A 14612-nucleotide genomic window follows, 5' to 3' on the forward strand; every position below is an offset into this window, starting at 1 on the left:
GGTTCTAAAGCATAAATAGTCATTCAATTTCGGAGGGTAGGAAGTTGAGCGGGAAGATCCAACAAGCTTAAAACTTCCCCTGGGTTCCAGCAAGCACTGGAATCCAGGGCAGGTCCAGCACTTTATTAAACAATTACAAGATGAATTTTTAATAGAAAATCTCTTTTTCCGACCAGCGACATATCTTTGTGCTGGAGGGGGAGGGGGAACCACAAGGTCTGTGGCAAAGGCATCATTCTGCCACGGTGCTTGAGCAGTACTTCTACCCTCTAAGAGGAATCAGCAGTCTACGGTTGATTTATGGACAGTCTGTGTCGCCCCGCAAGGTGTCGGTTCCAGGAGCCTTCGCCAATTAGCTCTATTTTCTGCTTAAGCCCTTAAAGCCACCTCCATGGAAACGCCAGGAGCCGAGGCCAGGGGGAGGGGAGCAGACAGGTGCGCCCTCTGTTTGCAAATACACAAAGGGCCGACCCAGCGGCCTCGGTGTCCCAGGCAACTCCACGCACGCAGGGCGCGCGCACTTCCCGCGGCCCCGCGGCGCAGTGGGTGGATGGCGGGCGGGGCAGCGCGCGCAGGTCGCGGCGCGTCTGCTAGCTGAGACCCTCGGCCTGCTCGCGGACGCTGTGCGGGGAAAGCGCGAAGCCGGCTCCGGGCGGCGGCGGCTTGGGCCCCGCGCTGTAGGGACTTGTAGTCCGCGTGCCTCGCGGGCGCCTCCCAGGGGTAGGCCGGCCACGCGTCCCCGCCCGCCGCAGGCCGACTTCCTGCAGCCGCGTAAACTACACCTCCCACCGTCCTCTCCGCTGTCGGGCCGAAAGCGAAAACAAATTCTGGGCTGCGAGGGTGCTGCCCTCCACCCGGCGCCCCCGCCCGCTCCCCGCCCCTCCGGCGCCCTCCTGCGAGGTGGGGAGACGAAAGGCCGCGTCTTTCTCTTTCGGCTTCCTGGGCTCCTGGTGTGGGGGCTGTGCGGGGACCGCGGGCCTTGCTTCACCTGATCCGGCCCGCGCGCTCGGGGGGCGGAGGTTTCCTCCCGGAGGCCGGGCTGCGACCCCCGGCCCAGTAGCTGAATCGGGCGGCGAGGCCGCAGGGAAGTGACTCCTCGCTCTCGGGTGTTGGTGAATTCCCCCCGCTGGCCCCTGGGCGCGTGGTCGCTCGGGAGGCGGCCGCGTGCGCCCGGCCGTGCATTAGGCAGGGCTCCCTATGAGCGCGGACCGCAGCCCCCGGCCGCCGTCTGCCGCCGCCGCCCGACCAGCCGGAACCCGAGCCCGAGCCGGAGTGCGAGCCCGAGCCGCCGCCCGTCCCCGGCCCGGGCGTCGAGGAGCCGGCGGCGCTGCCATGTGGGGCTAGCCCGCGCCGCGCCGGGCCTGCAGCGCGACCGGCAACATGGAGGCGGCCGTCGGCGCCCCGGACGGCGGCGACCAGGGCGGCGCGGGGCCCCGCGAGGACGCGACGCCCATGGACGCCTATCTTCGGAAACTGGGCTTGTATCGGAAACTGGTCGCCAAGGACGGGTCGTGCCTGTTCCGGGCCGTGGCGGAGCAGGTAATGTGGCGGCCGCCGGGCGGGGAGGAGGAAGGCGGCGGGGCCGGGTGGGAGGCGGCAGGCCGGCCGGGCCCGGCTGCGCGTGGCCCAGCTGTCGTCATAGTGGCCCATTGTCACGCCGGAACGAGGCGCTGCCCTGGGTCTGGAACCTTTAAATCGAAACTTAAAAACCTGATTGTCGTCCTTCCTGGCGAAAGGATAATTAGTTGAGGCTAGCCGGTGAGGCCTGCTGAGAGCCCGTGTACTTGATTGATGGCTGGGGACTTGGCGAAATGCTGTTTCCCCCGTCGGTTCCGCATTCATCCGCTCTGGTTTTATATGCAGTGTTCACGCCAGTAAACCTAATGTTGACTAGAGGAGGTGGTGCACTAGCCTTGACTCCGGGAACGTGATTTTTTCCTGTTATTGGACTTTGGAACGCGGGGTAGCCAAGCCCGCCGAGGTCCATCCGAATCAGGAGGAGGAAATGTGCGGTTTGGGAAAAGCCTGACTTTGGAAAATAGAGAATGTTGGAAGAGAATTGTCTTTGAGTAGATTCCATACTTTATTATCCTTTGTAAGGCAATGTAGGTATACGAAAAATGACTGACTTAAGTGTTTCGCTCTTGGTGGTAGGAAGGTTGTATATACCTGTGGTTCTTTTAGGCCCTTAAACCGAATTTCTCCCCGTTGATGGTCGAAATCTCTTTCTAACACCGTTCTTGGGAGGGTATTTCTGATTTTTTGTGTTTCTGGAAAAGGGCTTATTCCGTGTTACATAACACTGTGTACTTGGTAGGTATGCAGTCACCAAAACCCATCCTATATTAAAAAAATAGCTGCTGAAATAGTTGGACAAAAGTTTCACATTACTGCCCTGGTTTGTATTTCCTCTCTCACAGTTTGCTTTTCTTTGGCTTAAGATCCACGCCTCCCTTCCCCTCTCCTCCCACCTTCGGAGTCTTTACAGTTCTCTTTCTCTCACCTTTTTTGAATGCTAAATAGTTTTCCAAATTTCTGTTCGTGAGCAAATGTTTTCCTTAACATCTGTAGACCACTCTATTCTCATTTTTTTCTACCTCCAAAGGCCAGTCATTTATTTTCCAAAGGCCCTTGTTTTCACATAGTAGCAAGAAATCTTTTTTTTAAAACAAGAAATTGATTTAACTGGTCCATACCTTTGCATTTGTTGCAGGCCTTATCATTCAGACATTCTGAACCAAGCTCCCCAAGTCGCACTCTGTCTTTTTCAGTTCAATAGTATTTTTAGAGTTTGAGGATGTTCTTACATTGCTTTGGGATGAGTTCCCACCAACACACCCCAGTCTTTACTTTGGGTAGATAAACTGTCCCATTCATGAATTTTCCTGATCTCCATCTGTTCTCTACCTCAGCCTTCCTGGATTCCTCAGCACCTCCAGAAGCAGAAGGAGGAGGTGAAAGTAAACTGTCTATTGACACATGTTGTTAACTCTAGCTAGAGTTGGCTAAGGAAGGAGGTGACAACCAATAGAAGTAAAGGAAGTGTGGTGCTTATTTGGAGTTGAAATATCCCACATCCTAGCTTATAACGTGAAAGTGTTTCTGGTTTCAGTACTACATGCCATAGATAATTGGCTAACTTGATTATACAGAATCTGTTTTTAAGTAGAAAGGAACAAGAGCTAGCTGGTTACACCAAGAACTCAGCTAAGCCATTTTACTGTGTCTTATTCGATGGGATTTAGGTTAGGTTTAAGAGAATAACCCTTCCAATTATGTGACTCTGGCTTTTAATGTACTGAGCTTTTAGAAAGTTGAATACCGTGAATCTTGGGGCAAAGCTCAGTTTTTCGGTAGTCAGGGACTAAAGGTGTAGCCTTGATGGCCAGAGGCAGTGTGTGTTGTAGGGGGCAGGGGAAGAAAGTAATAGCAACCTCAGGCTGCCCTTTAAAATATGTGCAAAGGATTTACTTTTTGTGCCAATGATTTCTCCAGTAAATTCAAAATAATTGTCATTTCTAAAAAGAAGTCCCTGTAAGTAATCTAAACGGCCGCCCGTGGGGGTGGAGGTTGGGGGGAAGACTTGAATTAGCAGGAGTCTTTCCCTCCAAATTACCTGATTTAGACTGGCCCTTCCCTTTTTACACTACTGGACTTGGGCCTGCAGGAGGCCTGACCTGAATCTTCTCTGTGGCCCTGGAGCTAAAAATAGGGTGCTCTTAGAGGACTTGGTGAAGCAGCGCATCTCTGCCTTTCTCGGTGTTTATCATTATCTATCCTCAGTAAAGATCGGAAAGCCTCCTGTTTCTAGCTTATTTTCATGTGTATGATAATGTGGCAAAAATATTTGTCACACAATTTGAATTTTTCCTGAGTGTCCTCGAACTTGCACAACTTTATGCTTTTTAAACAGTGGTCGTTGAATAACCTTGCTTCTGTTAACGGTACTTGGCTTTGTAAAGCCCCAGCATCCCACACTGGATGGACACTGTCAAGAGTTTTGCTTCTGATTAAAATGTTCAGATTTCATGTGCTAATAAAGCCTTTATTAAAACAGGAGAAAAAACAAGCGATGTGCCTGTCACTGTTTTTGATGGAAATTAAGTTCCTCACTATGTCTGCCACCTGTTGCTAGGTAAACTGTTTGAAGACTAGATTCGCTTTGCTAATGACAGGAAAGCCCTATCAGATGACACTGTGGTTTACTCAAACTAACACCTAGATTCATAATAGTGTCTAACACAGCTCCTGGAAAGAAGTGTTGCTGAATAATTTTGTTGAATTGGCTGAGAAATTGTATGGTGGTTATTTTTCTGCTTGGGTAGTCCTGGTAGTGCTTTTTATTCTTTTCTTTTATTTTATTTTATTGTCTTTTTGCCATTTTCTTGGGCTGCTCCTGCGGCATATGGAGGTTCCCAAGCTAGGGGTTGAATTGGAGCTGTAGCCACCAGCCTACGCCAGAGCCACAGCAACGCAGAATCCCCAACCCACCTGCAAGGCCAGGGATCCAACCTGCAACCTCATGATTCCTAGTCGGATTCGTTAACCACTAAACCATGACGGGAACTCCCTGGTAGTGCTTTTTAGTGGTTCTGGGCCAGCAATGTGGGCATACTCCACCAAGCTGAAAACTAGCTAGTGTTCCGAAGACAAACTCATGGCAGACCTCAGCTAGTGCATCTTCAGGGTAAAGGGACATGCTAGCTGTCCAGACAGTTTTGCCTCTGGATCTGTATGTGTACCTGAGCCTTGGCTGTTACCCACAGAGACCTGTAAATGTGCATCTGGAGCTTCCCTTTTCCTCAGTTCTTTCCTCACTCTGAACATAAGGGAGAATCACTCAGTTGGAGCTCTAACTTCTTAAAAGCTCCTTTCTAATGTTAGAAATTCTGAAGAGGCCTTGATAGTTGTTTGAAATGTGGTTATTTATTTATTTATTTTGTCTTTTGTCTTTTTAGGGCCCCACCCGCGGCATATGGAGGTTTCCAGGCTAGGGGTCCAGTCCGAGCTGCAGCTGCCAGGCTACACCAAGACCCGAGCCGCACGTCTGCGACCTACACCATGGCTTATGGCAACGCTAGATCCTTAACCCACTGAGCAAGGCCAAGAATCGAACCAGCAACCTCATGGTTCCCAGTCGGATTCTTTTCCACTGTGCCAAGATGGGAACTCCGCAATGTGGTTATTTTAAATGTCATTTTTTTCCCCTTATAGGAACACCTGTTGTGACACTTAGTAATAGGAAAAATTTTCAATCTCTTTTTAACATGGTGGTTAAAGTAATGGAGACTAGCCAAAGAGTTCCTAACTATTTGATAGTATTAGTTTGTTTCAAACCAGAGTTATAGAATTTTAGTAAGAGACAGAATGCCACTGAGTTATTTTGTTGAACTAGGTGTTGAACAGAAGAAAACACAGGCTGCAAAGTGAGAGGATTTGGATTATCTTTATGGGGTGGCTTATTTCAGGTGGTGCTTTTAGATTCTGGGCATAAGCAGGTTTCAAGGCTGTTGAAATGACAGCATGGGGGCACGTGTGCATTCTGTGTGCTGCTCACTGGGTATTTGAGAATCATGTAAGCCTGACAACCTAAGGATATAAGAATGAGTACCTTAGTTTTTCTGAAACCACGGTGGACTTAAACTTGTCAAAATTACTGGGAAAAAGAAGTTTATCTCTTATGGGCTTAACACCTCAAGAAGGGTTTTGTTGAAGTTGCCTGTTTGTTCGATTTTCCAGCAAGCATAGGAGGAAGCTAAGTACTGTGTAGCAGGAATTCTGTTAGCCCTGCTTTGTGAAGAGCAAAGTTATAGCTGAGGACCAGCCAGGAGAAGAAAGTATCTTAATTTGCAGACATCTGGCTTCAGAAGTACTGCTCTTTGAAATGTGTTGTGTCATCGGTTTGGTTTGTGGAAGAGGTAGGAATGAATAAAAAGCTAGACATTTTAGAAAGGGAAATGGAGACTGATGCCCATGGGCTGTGAGGTTATATTGGATGTGAAAGAGAACATTCTAGGTCATAATGTGGAGCATCTCTTGGCATAGTGCTTGATGGTGTGTTGCTCTTCCCTTGGCAGGTGCTGCACTCTCAGTCTCGCCATGTTGAAGTCAGAATGGCCTGTATTCATTATCTTCGAGAGAACCGAGAGAAATTTGAAGCGGTAACTTGTCATTTTAAACTCGTAATGCTATCTTGACTTAATATTTACATTTCAGCCTTTAGAATGGTCTAGTGGGAATTTCACAGGTTGGATCTTTTTTTCTTTTCTTTTTATGGCTGCACCCATGGCATGTTGGAAGTTCCCAGGCGAGGGGTTGAATCAGAGCTGCATCTGCAGGCCTATACCATAGCCACAGCAACACCTGATATGAGCTGCAGCTGCTGCGTACACCACAGCCACAGCAACAGTGGATCCTTAACCCACTGCGGGAGGCCAGGGATCGAACCCACATCCTCATGGACACTCTGTTGGGTTCTTAACCCGCTGAGCCACAATGGGAATTACACAGGTTAGATCTCAATACAGGTTATGAAAATAACCCTTATTAAAAACTACTTTATTGAATTCAAATCCAGTTATGGCCATCTGTGATTTTTTTTTTTTAAGACTATTTTGTGGTATTTATTCAGACATTTAGAAAGCTTCTGTGACAGGTCACTGAACTGTAGTGGCTGGAAGGATGCCTGGGGCAGGATCCTTGCATATTACCTGTGAGCTTTGTGGGATATAATGGGGAAATAGGATGTTGTGGTTAACAGTTTTCTGTGATTAGTAACCCCCCAGGAATTGTAAAAACTGCAGACTTGGAGGATAAGAAATATGTTGAGCATAGCTAATGTTGAGCTTTTGATTTTATCAAAAGGCATGTATAGATTTTTAATTTTCAGGGTTCGTTACTGTGAATCACATATCAGAACATTGTAATTATGTAAATAATGACGAGTCGTTAATAGATTGTAGCAGTTAACTAGTAGTTCCCGGAATATCAATTTACTGTAATTTTCTCCATAATTTGTAGTAGGCTGTGAAGTAAGATGCCACAGTGACCCATTTTCATTTTACACTGAAAGACTTATAAGAGTTTCTAGTTCTTGGTTTTATGATTTAGGATTATGACATCTGACAGCTTTAAATGGTATTTTCCCTCATGGACTGCCAAAGGATCATCAACAGTTTGTACAGAACTCAGTTCTAAGACTTAATGGGTAAATAGTTCTTAGTTTAGATGTACTCTTGGATTGGAGTTCCTGTAGTCAAGCAAAATATTATTTACTGGCAACATCTTTCTGGGTGCCGTGTCATAAGATGGATAGTAATATATTTCAGGAAGGAGAGTTACCTGCTTGATCAGGAGGTTTGAAAACTAGTCTTAATGTGGGAGTTAGCGAAGGGAGTTATTACATGGTGTGATGGAAACTAGTTTGGGGAAGTGGATTGGTCTTTAAGTATTTGAAGAAATTACAGGTGAATTAGTTATTATTGGCCATAGTGGGTAAAGCTTTGTTGATAATAATGGAAGTTGCTAGCTTTGGTTTAGCGTTTTCTGTGAGCCAGCAGGTATTGTTTTAAGTGCTTTCCATGTATTTATTGAGCTCTTAATAGTCTTGAGAAGGTATTATCAGAGGTTGAAAGTTCCAAGGGGGAAGGTTTCACTTTCCTTAAAATGAATACCTCCCAACAGTTTCTATTGGCTGGAATTGAAAAAGACTGTCATGGGAAGAGAGGGTGTGCCTTGTAACTGACAGTGTTTAGTTGGTGCCTAGCTGAATATTCTGTGATTAGAAAGGAGAATCTCAGATGAGATGCAGGCTTGTGTCAGAGTACCTCTGTTTCTCTTCCAACTTTGGTTTTGTGTGTTTTGGGTTTTTTTTTTAAGTCTATATAAATAATCACCTAATACAGAGTAGCCTCTTCTTGGTGGGATATTTAAAATATGTTGCTATTTTATTACAAGTATCTGTTAAACTTAGAATACTTTTTGAAAATTTGACAGTATACGATTTATAAAAGAATGAATCTCCATCCTAACAAAAACATCTACGGGTATTTGAAGGATTTTTTATAGACTGAGGAGTATACTTTAATGTTTTTAAGTGTATCACTTTGCTAAATTAACTGGGACTGTAATTTAAATAGAATTGATTTGAACACAGACAAATGTGTTTTAGAGCTTTCTCAAATAAATTAGTGCAATTACTTTTTTTTTTTTTTTGGTCTTTTTTTTTTTTTTTTTTTTTTTTTTTTTGTCTTTTTGTCTTTTTGTCTTTTCTAGGGCTCCCCCCACAGCATATGGAGCTTCCCAGGCTAGGGGTCTAATCCGAGCTGTAGCCACCAGCCTACGCCAGAGCCACAGCAGCATGGGATCGGAGCCAAGTCTGCAAACTATACCACAGCTCACGGCAATGCCAGATCCTTAACCCCTGAGCAAGGCCAGGGATTGAACCTGCAACTTCATGGTTCCTAGTTGGATTCCTTAACCACTGAACCACGATGGGAACTCCTTGTTTTGTTTTGTTTGTTTGTTTTTGTCTTTTTGCCATTTCTTGGGCCGCTCTCTCGGCATATGGAGGTTCCCAGGCTAGGGTTCTAATCAGAGCTGTAGCCGCTGTCCTACACCAGAGCCACAGCAACGCAGGATCCAAGCCACGTCTGCCACCTACACCGCAGCTCACAGCAACGCCAGATCCTTAATCCACTGAGCATCCTCAGGGATGCTAGTAAGGTTCGTTTCCATTGATAGAAAGTCCTAAATTAGTGCAACTGCTATGAAAAGCAAAAAAGTTATTATGTAGCCTGAATAAACTCAATTTTCTTTTTATGTTAAAGTAACAATGAAGCTAGCTGTATTAGAAAAACCTTGTTGATTCTTCAAAATATCTTTAGCGTTATTAATCCTTGTCCTTGTTTTAGTATAATGACCTAAAAGACAATGCATGTTCATACCCATTAGTAAACTAATATTTCTTTGCCAGTTCATCTGTCTTTAATTCGTTGGCCATTACTAAGGTAGTTTCTGAGTACCTGCTGTGACCTTGAATGGCCTTCTCCCTCTGATCAGCATGCCTGGGCTCAAGGCCCTCTGCAGACAGGTGTACAGTGGGGTTCCTCTCTGTGCCCTCCCCACCAGTGGCCCTGCTCCTGCTGGCCAGGGTACTCTTGTCTGCCCAGTAGAGTGCTCTCTGCTGCCCCTCAGGCTGCCTTGCCCCTGTGCCCATCTAGGTCCTGTCTAGGAAATGTTTTCTGATGGTTTTCCTTCTTTAAATTCTTTTGTGTGTTTACCATGTTTTCTTCATGATTTGTATATATTTTCATAATGAGATGTTTTCTGCATATATATGTATATATATTTACGATTACTGATGTATCCAAGGTTTGTATAAAAATTTAGCAATTTACAGTGAAGAGGTTAACTGTTGTTTTGATGTATTCATAATGGACCTTCTTTTTTTTTCCCCCCACAGTTTATAGAAGGGTCATTTGAAGAATATTTAAAACGTTTAGAAAATCCACAGGTATGCAGTAATCATCTAATGTATTCCTGTCTTTTATGTATTCGGGTAATGTATTCAAAAGTCATTAAACCATGAGATTATTACATTGTGTGGAGGGGTTTCCTTATAAACATTTCCTGTCTTAGGTACACATTTTCTTAAGCATTTAATTGGAAGGCAGTTGGATCTGTGTACTTGTACTGAGTGTGCCTGAGAATAGTTGTGCTTTTTATGTCTGTCGTAATGGCATGTGCATGTAGCATAGGGTAACACTGCTGATGATTTTCAGGGTGCTGTGCTGGTATGTATATGGGGCTCCTCAGGGCAGTATTTGACTGCTTCATCAAACAACTGAAAAGACAGCATTTTTTTTTTTTTTTTTTTTCTTTTTGCCTTTTCTAGGGCCACTCCTGCTGCATATGGAGGTTCCCAGGCTGGGGGTCGAATCAGAGCTGTAGCCGCCAGCCTATGCCAGAGCCACAGCAACGCAGGATCCACGCCACATCTGTGATCTACACCACAGCTCATGGCAATGCCGGATCCTTAACCCACTGAGCAAGGCCAGGGATCCAACCTGCAACCCCGTGGTTCCTAGTTGGATTCGTTTCCACTGCGCCACAATGGGAACTCCAAGACAGCATTTTTGTTTGTTTTCTTTTTTTCCTTTTTTTAAATTTATTTATTTATTGCTTTTTAGGGCCACACGTGCAGCATGTGGAATGTTCCCAGGCTAGGGGTTGAATTGAAGCTAAAGCCCTGGCCTATACCACAGCCACAGCAACCCAGGATCTGAACCATGACTGAGACCTACACCACAGCTCACGGCCATGCCAGATCCTTAACCCCTTGAGCGAGGCCAGGGATCAAACCTGTATCCTCATGGGTTCTAGCAGAGTTTGTTAACTGCTGAGCCACAAAGGGAACTCCCTTTTTTTTTTTTTTTTTTTTTTTAATGGAGGTTCTATTCCCTTTGGTCAGCGTGAGAAGTAGGAAAAGACTGTTAGAGTAAAAAGGACAGCACTTCTCTACCGAGTCCCACTGCCAGCACTTTCTCAGTCTCTTTGAAGTTAAAAGAAATTTTTTTTCCTGCTTACAAAACTAATGTTCCTTCTGTAAAAATTCAGATGTTAATGGAATGTCAAGTATAATGTTCCATCATCTGCAGAAGTAATCACTGTTAAGGTTTTTTTCTTTTTAGGGCTATACCTGCGGCATATGGAAGTTCCCAGGCTAGGGGTTGAATCAGAGCTACACCTGCCAGCCTATGCCACAGCAACAGCAATGCGGAATCCGAGTCATGTCGTTCACCTGTACCACAGCTTATGGCAACGACGGATCCTTAACCCACTGCGCAGGGCCAGGGATTGAACCTGCGTCCTCATGGATACTAGTCAGGTCCAATACTGCTGGGCCACAATGGAAACTCTCACGGTTGAGTTTAAAATGACATTAGCAAAGGAAAAAGCTAAGAGAAGGAGTAAGATAGAGAGGCAAGGGTATGATAACATAGGAATAGGGTGTCTGATTGATGTTTGCTGTCTCCATTCAATTCCCTAGCTCTAATGTGAGTGCTTGTTGTGGGCCAAGGGTGACCAGGCACCCAGGATGCAGAGGTAACTGGGATTTGGACACTGTTCTCAGGAGTTTCCCTGTAGTAGGGAAGACTCTCTTGATACAAGTGAGAAAGTACACGTGTAATAAGTCTAGGCATTAGGCTATAGGCACTCAGTTTTATTTCTATCTGGGAAGGCAAAGCAAGGGTTTGAGTTGTGAGTGGGCATTTGATATCAGAATAAATTCTGAATTAGAAATGCCTAGGATGAAGGGCATTTGTAGCTGGTGAAAATTGTGAGCAAGACAGGTTCAGAAAGCATTTGGGTTTGCTTTACGTGGAGCATGGAGCACACGAAGGTGGGAGGTAGTGAGAAATGTCAGAGGGCAGGCTGTGGTGAGCTCACGGGAGAGCTTCAGTGCCAGGCTCAGTAGTCGGGAACTTATGCTTTAGGTCAGCATTTCTCCAAGTGTGACCTGCAGGCTGTGTGTATCTGGAAAAGCGCAGATCCTTGTCCTATGTTCCATACTCAAATCAAAACCGCTCTGCCTGGAGTTCCTGTCGTGGCGCAGCGGAAATGAATCCGACTAGGAACCATGAAATGGTGGGTTCAATCCCTGGCCTCGCTTAGTGGGTTAAGGATCAGGCGTTGCTGTGGGCTATGGTAAAGGTTTTCCCAGAGAAGGCATCTTTATCCTTTTATTTAAAAATATCAGTGGAGCATTTTGAAAAGTGTCTCAAACTTTTTGCAAGATACTTTTTTGTCAGCTTTAAGGAGGTAAAATTGACATACAGTAAATTAAGTTTATAATTGAATGAAATTTGACAGATATATATACCGTTGCATAACCACCACCGATAAAAATCATAGGACATCCCCGTCACTCCAAAAAGTTCCTCATGCCCCTTTGCACTTAATTCCCCCTCTCTGCTCACCCCTGCTCTTTGTATCCACTGACATGCTGAGTTTGCCTTTTCTAGACGCATATAAATGGAATGATTTAGTTTGTAGTCTTAATGTGTCTGGCTTCTTTCACTTAGCCTAATGGAAACATTTTGAGGTTCATCCATGTTGTTGTGTGTATCTGTATTTCCTTTTTATTGCTGAGTGGCCATTCATTGTATGGATGTACTGCAATTTGTTTAGCCATATTCCAGTTGATGGATATTTGGGTTCTTTCCAGTTTGGGACTGTTATGATTAAAGCTGCTAAGAACATTTGCTTTTAAGTCTTTGTGTGGACATATGTTTTCTTTTCTCTTGGATTAATACTGCTGGGAGTGGAATTTCTAGGTCATATGGTAAATGTATATTTAACTTAATAAGAAATTGCCAATCTGTTTTCCAAAGTGGCTCTGCCATTTTGCTTTCTCATGAGCAGCGTATGAGATTCCAATTGCTCTGCTTCTTTGTCAACACTTAATATCTTCAGCCTTTTAAATTGTGGCTGGGTTAGAACATGTGTAGTGTCATCTCACTGTGATTTTAACTTGGATTGCTCTAGTAATGTTGAGCATCTTTTCATATCTTTATTTGTCATCCATACATCTTTGTTGGTGAAATATCTAGTCATAGATTTTGTCCTTTTTTTTTTATCGTATTGGTTTTGTTGAATTGTAAGATTATTTTATACTGAGTGTAAACTCCTGATCTATATTTTCTAGTATTTTTTTCCAATTTGTATCTTTAGTGTTCTTAATAGGATCTTTTGAAGAATAAAAGTTTGCTTTTAATGATTATTTAAGAACATTTAAGGCAGGTTTTTGATATGGTGTAGTTCTTTAAGTAAAATAGGTTTTGCAGAAATGCTATACTCTTGGCTCCAATAAGGAAGTAGATCAGACAGAGTGCTGAGTAAATAAAATTATAGCCTTAAGGTAGAAGACAATGATAGAACATAGATTTTTTTTCTTTAAAAAGTAATTTAAAATTGACCCCGATTAGAGAAGACAGGAAGATAATTATAATGGCCATTATGTACTTAGACTACAGTAGAATTTATTCTGAAGATTAAGTATATTTAGTGGTACATTATTTGAGAGGTAGTATTTTGTTGCCACTATGTTCAAGAAAAGTTGAATACTTTGCTGTTTTCTAATGTGATCCAGTGCATTCTGCATAAGGTGCATGTAGCTTGTGTTTGTGATTTAAGCAGACTGCAGACTGATTTCAGAGAAGGATTTCCTCTGTACCAGAGGGTGTCACTTATAGCAGTTTATGAGAAGCTGTGATTGTTAGGCAGAGGCCTATTTTAAGAAATCTATTTTAATTTATGGTACCCATTTCATTTTGAAAAATGGAGCCAACTTTTAAGAATTCTTACAGCGCAGAGTCTGGGGGAAAGAGTGTCCTTTTAGAGCAATCAAAACATAGTCTAAAATCTTTATCTCAGTTTCTGTAAAGGAAAAAGTGGTAGCCTTCATTCACTGTAGCTCTTTTTTTTTTTTATTTTATTTTTTTTTTTTTTAAGTCGTTTTAAGGCTGCATCCATGGCATATGGAAGTTCCCTGGCTTGGGGTCGTATCAGAGCTGCATCTGTAGACCTACACCACAGCCACAGCAACAAGGGATCCGAGCCACATCTGCAACCTACACCACAGCTCATGACAACACCGGATCCCGACCTACTGAGCAAGGCCAGGGGTTGAACCCAAATCCTCATGGATACTAGTGGGATTCATTACTGCTGATCCAGAATGGGAACTCCTATAGTTCTTTTGTGTGTGTGTGTGTGTGTGTGTGTGTGTGTGTGTGTGTGTGTGTGTGTGTGTGTGTGTGTTTGCTATTTTTTTGGGCCACTCCCGTGACATATGGAGGTTCCCAGGCTAGGGGTCTAATCAGAGCTGTAGCTGCCGGCCTACGCCAGGGCCATAGCAATGCGCCAGAGCCCCAGCAACTCGGAATCCAAGCCGCGTCTGCAACCTACACCACAGCTCACGGCAACGCCGGATCGTTAACCCACTGAGCAGGGGCAGGGATCGAACCCGCAACCTCATGGTTCCTAGTCGGATTCGTTAACCGCTGCGCGATTAAGTCTTTACTAATTTCACAAGTAGCTTAGGACTACATTCTCATGATAAAAGGTTTAATACACTGGGTCAGAGTGAAAATCTTTCATTTCCTGTCACCTTGAATTCCCTGTCTACATTGTCGATTTAGGATGTTTCTTTCCAGTCCTCTTTCTGTGCATATAGATCAATATTTATATCTGTGTATCTATATATTTTGTTTGTTTTCCATGATACTATTAGTTTACTATGACTTGCACACAATAGTCGGATCTTTCCAAGTCAGTTCACATGGGTTTACCTCATTCTTTTTGATCCTTGCCATGGTGTGCATACATAGTTTGGATGAACCATAAGTTATTTAATTATTTCTTATCTATTAGTGAAATCTTAGGGCTATTTAAAAAAAAATTTTTTAAACTACTGCAAATAGCTACAGTGAACAGTCCTTGCTGATATACTCTTGTAGACATATGAAGTATTTCTTTAGGATAGATTTGTAGAAGTTTCATTGCTAGGTCAAAGAGTATATGGATATTTTAGATTTTGATACATACTG

At 44.0% G+C, this 14612-nt stretch overlaps 1 protein-coding gene across 2 annotated transcripts in view; it reads left to right on the forward strand.

Annotated features, from left to right (window-relative positions):
• The first annotated feature begins 816 nt into the window (after positions 1 to 816).
• The window catches only part of OTUD4 (OTU deubiquitinase 4), a 48209-nt gene continuing 34413 nt past the window's right edge, over positions 817 to 14612 (forward strand). Inside the window, exons 1-3 of one of the 2 annotated variants that reach the window (XM_021100662.2) lie at positions 817 to 1539; positions 6078 to 6161; positions 9464 to 9514. In XM_021100662.2, coding sequence (XP_020956321.2) covers positions 1381 to 1539; positions 6078 to 6161; positions 9464 to 9514 — 294 coding nt within the window. In that variant the 5' untranslated portion in view covers positions 817 to 1380. Of the gene's footprint in view, positions 1540 to 1651; positions 1759 to 6077; positions 6162 to 9463; positions 9515 to 14612 lie in introns of those variants that run through there. The other variant, XM_084972774.1, reaches the window with a different exon arrangement.

Source organism: Sus scrofa, chromosome 8 (assembly GCF_054392235.1).
Source record: "Sus scrofa isolate SSC_HxYL_T2T_F1_AM1 chromosome 8, Sscrofa_HxYL_maternal_Yorkshire_Landrace_v2.0, whole genome shotgun sequence".
Taxonomy (NCBI): Eukaryota; Metazoa; Chordata; class Mammalia; order Artiodactyla; family Suidae; genus Sus; species Sus scrofa.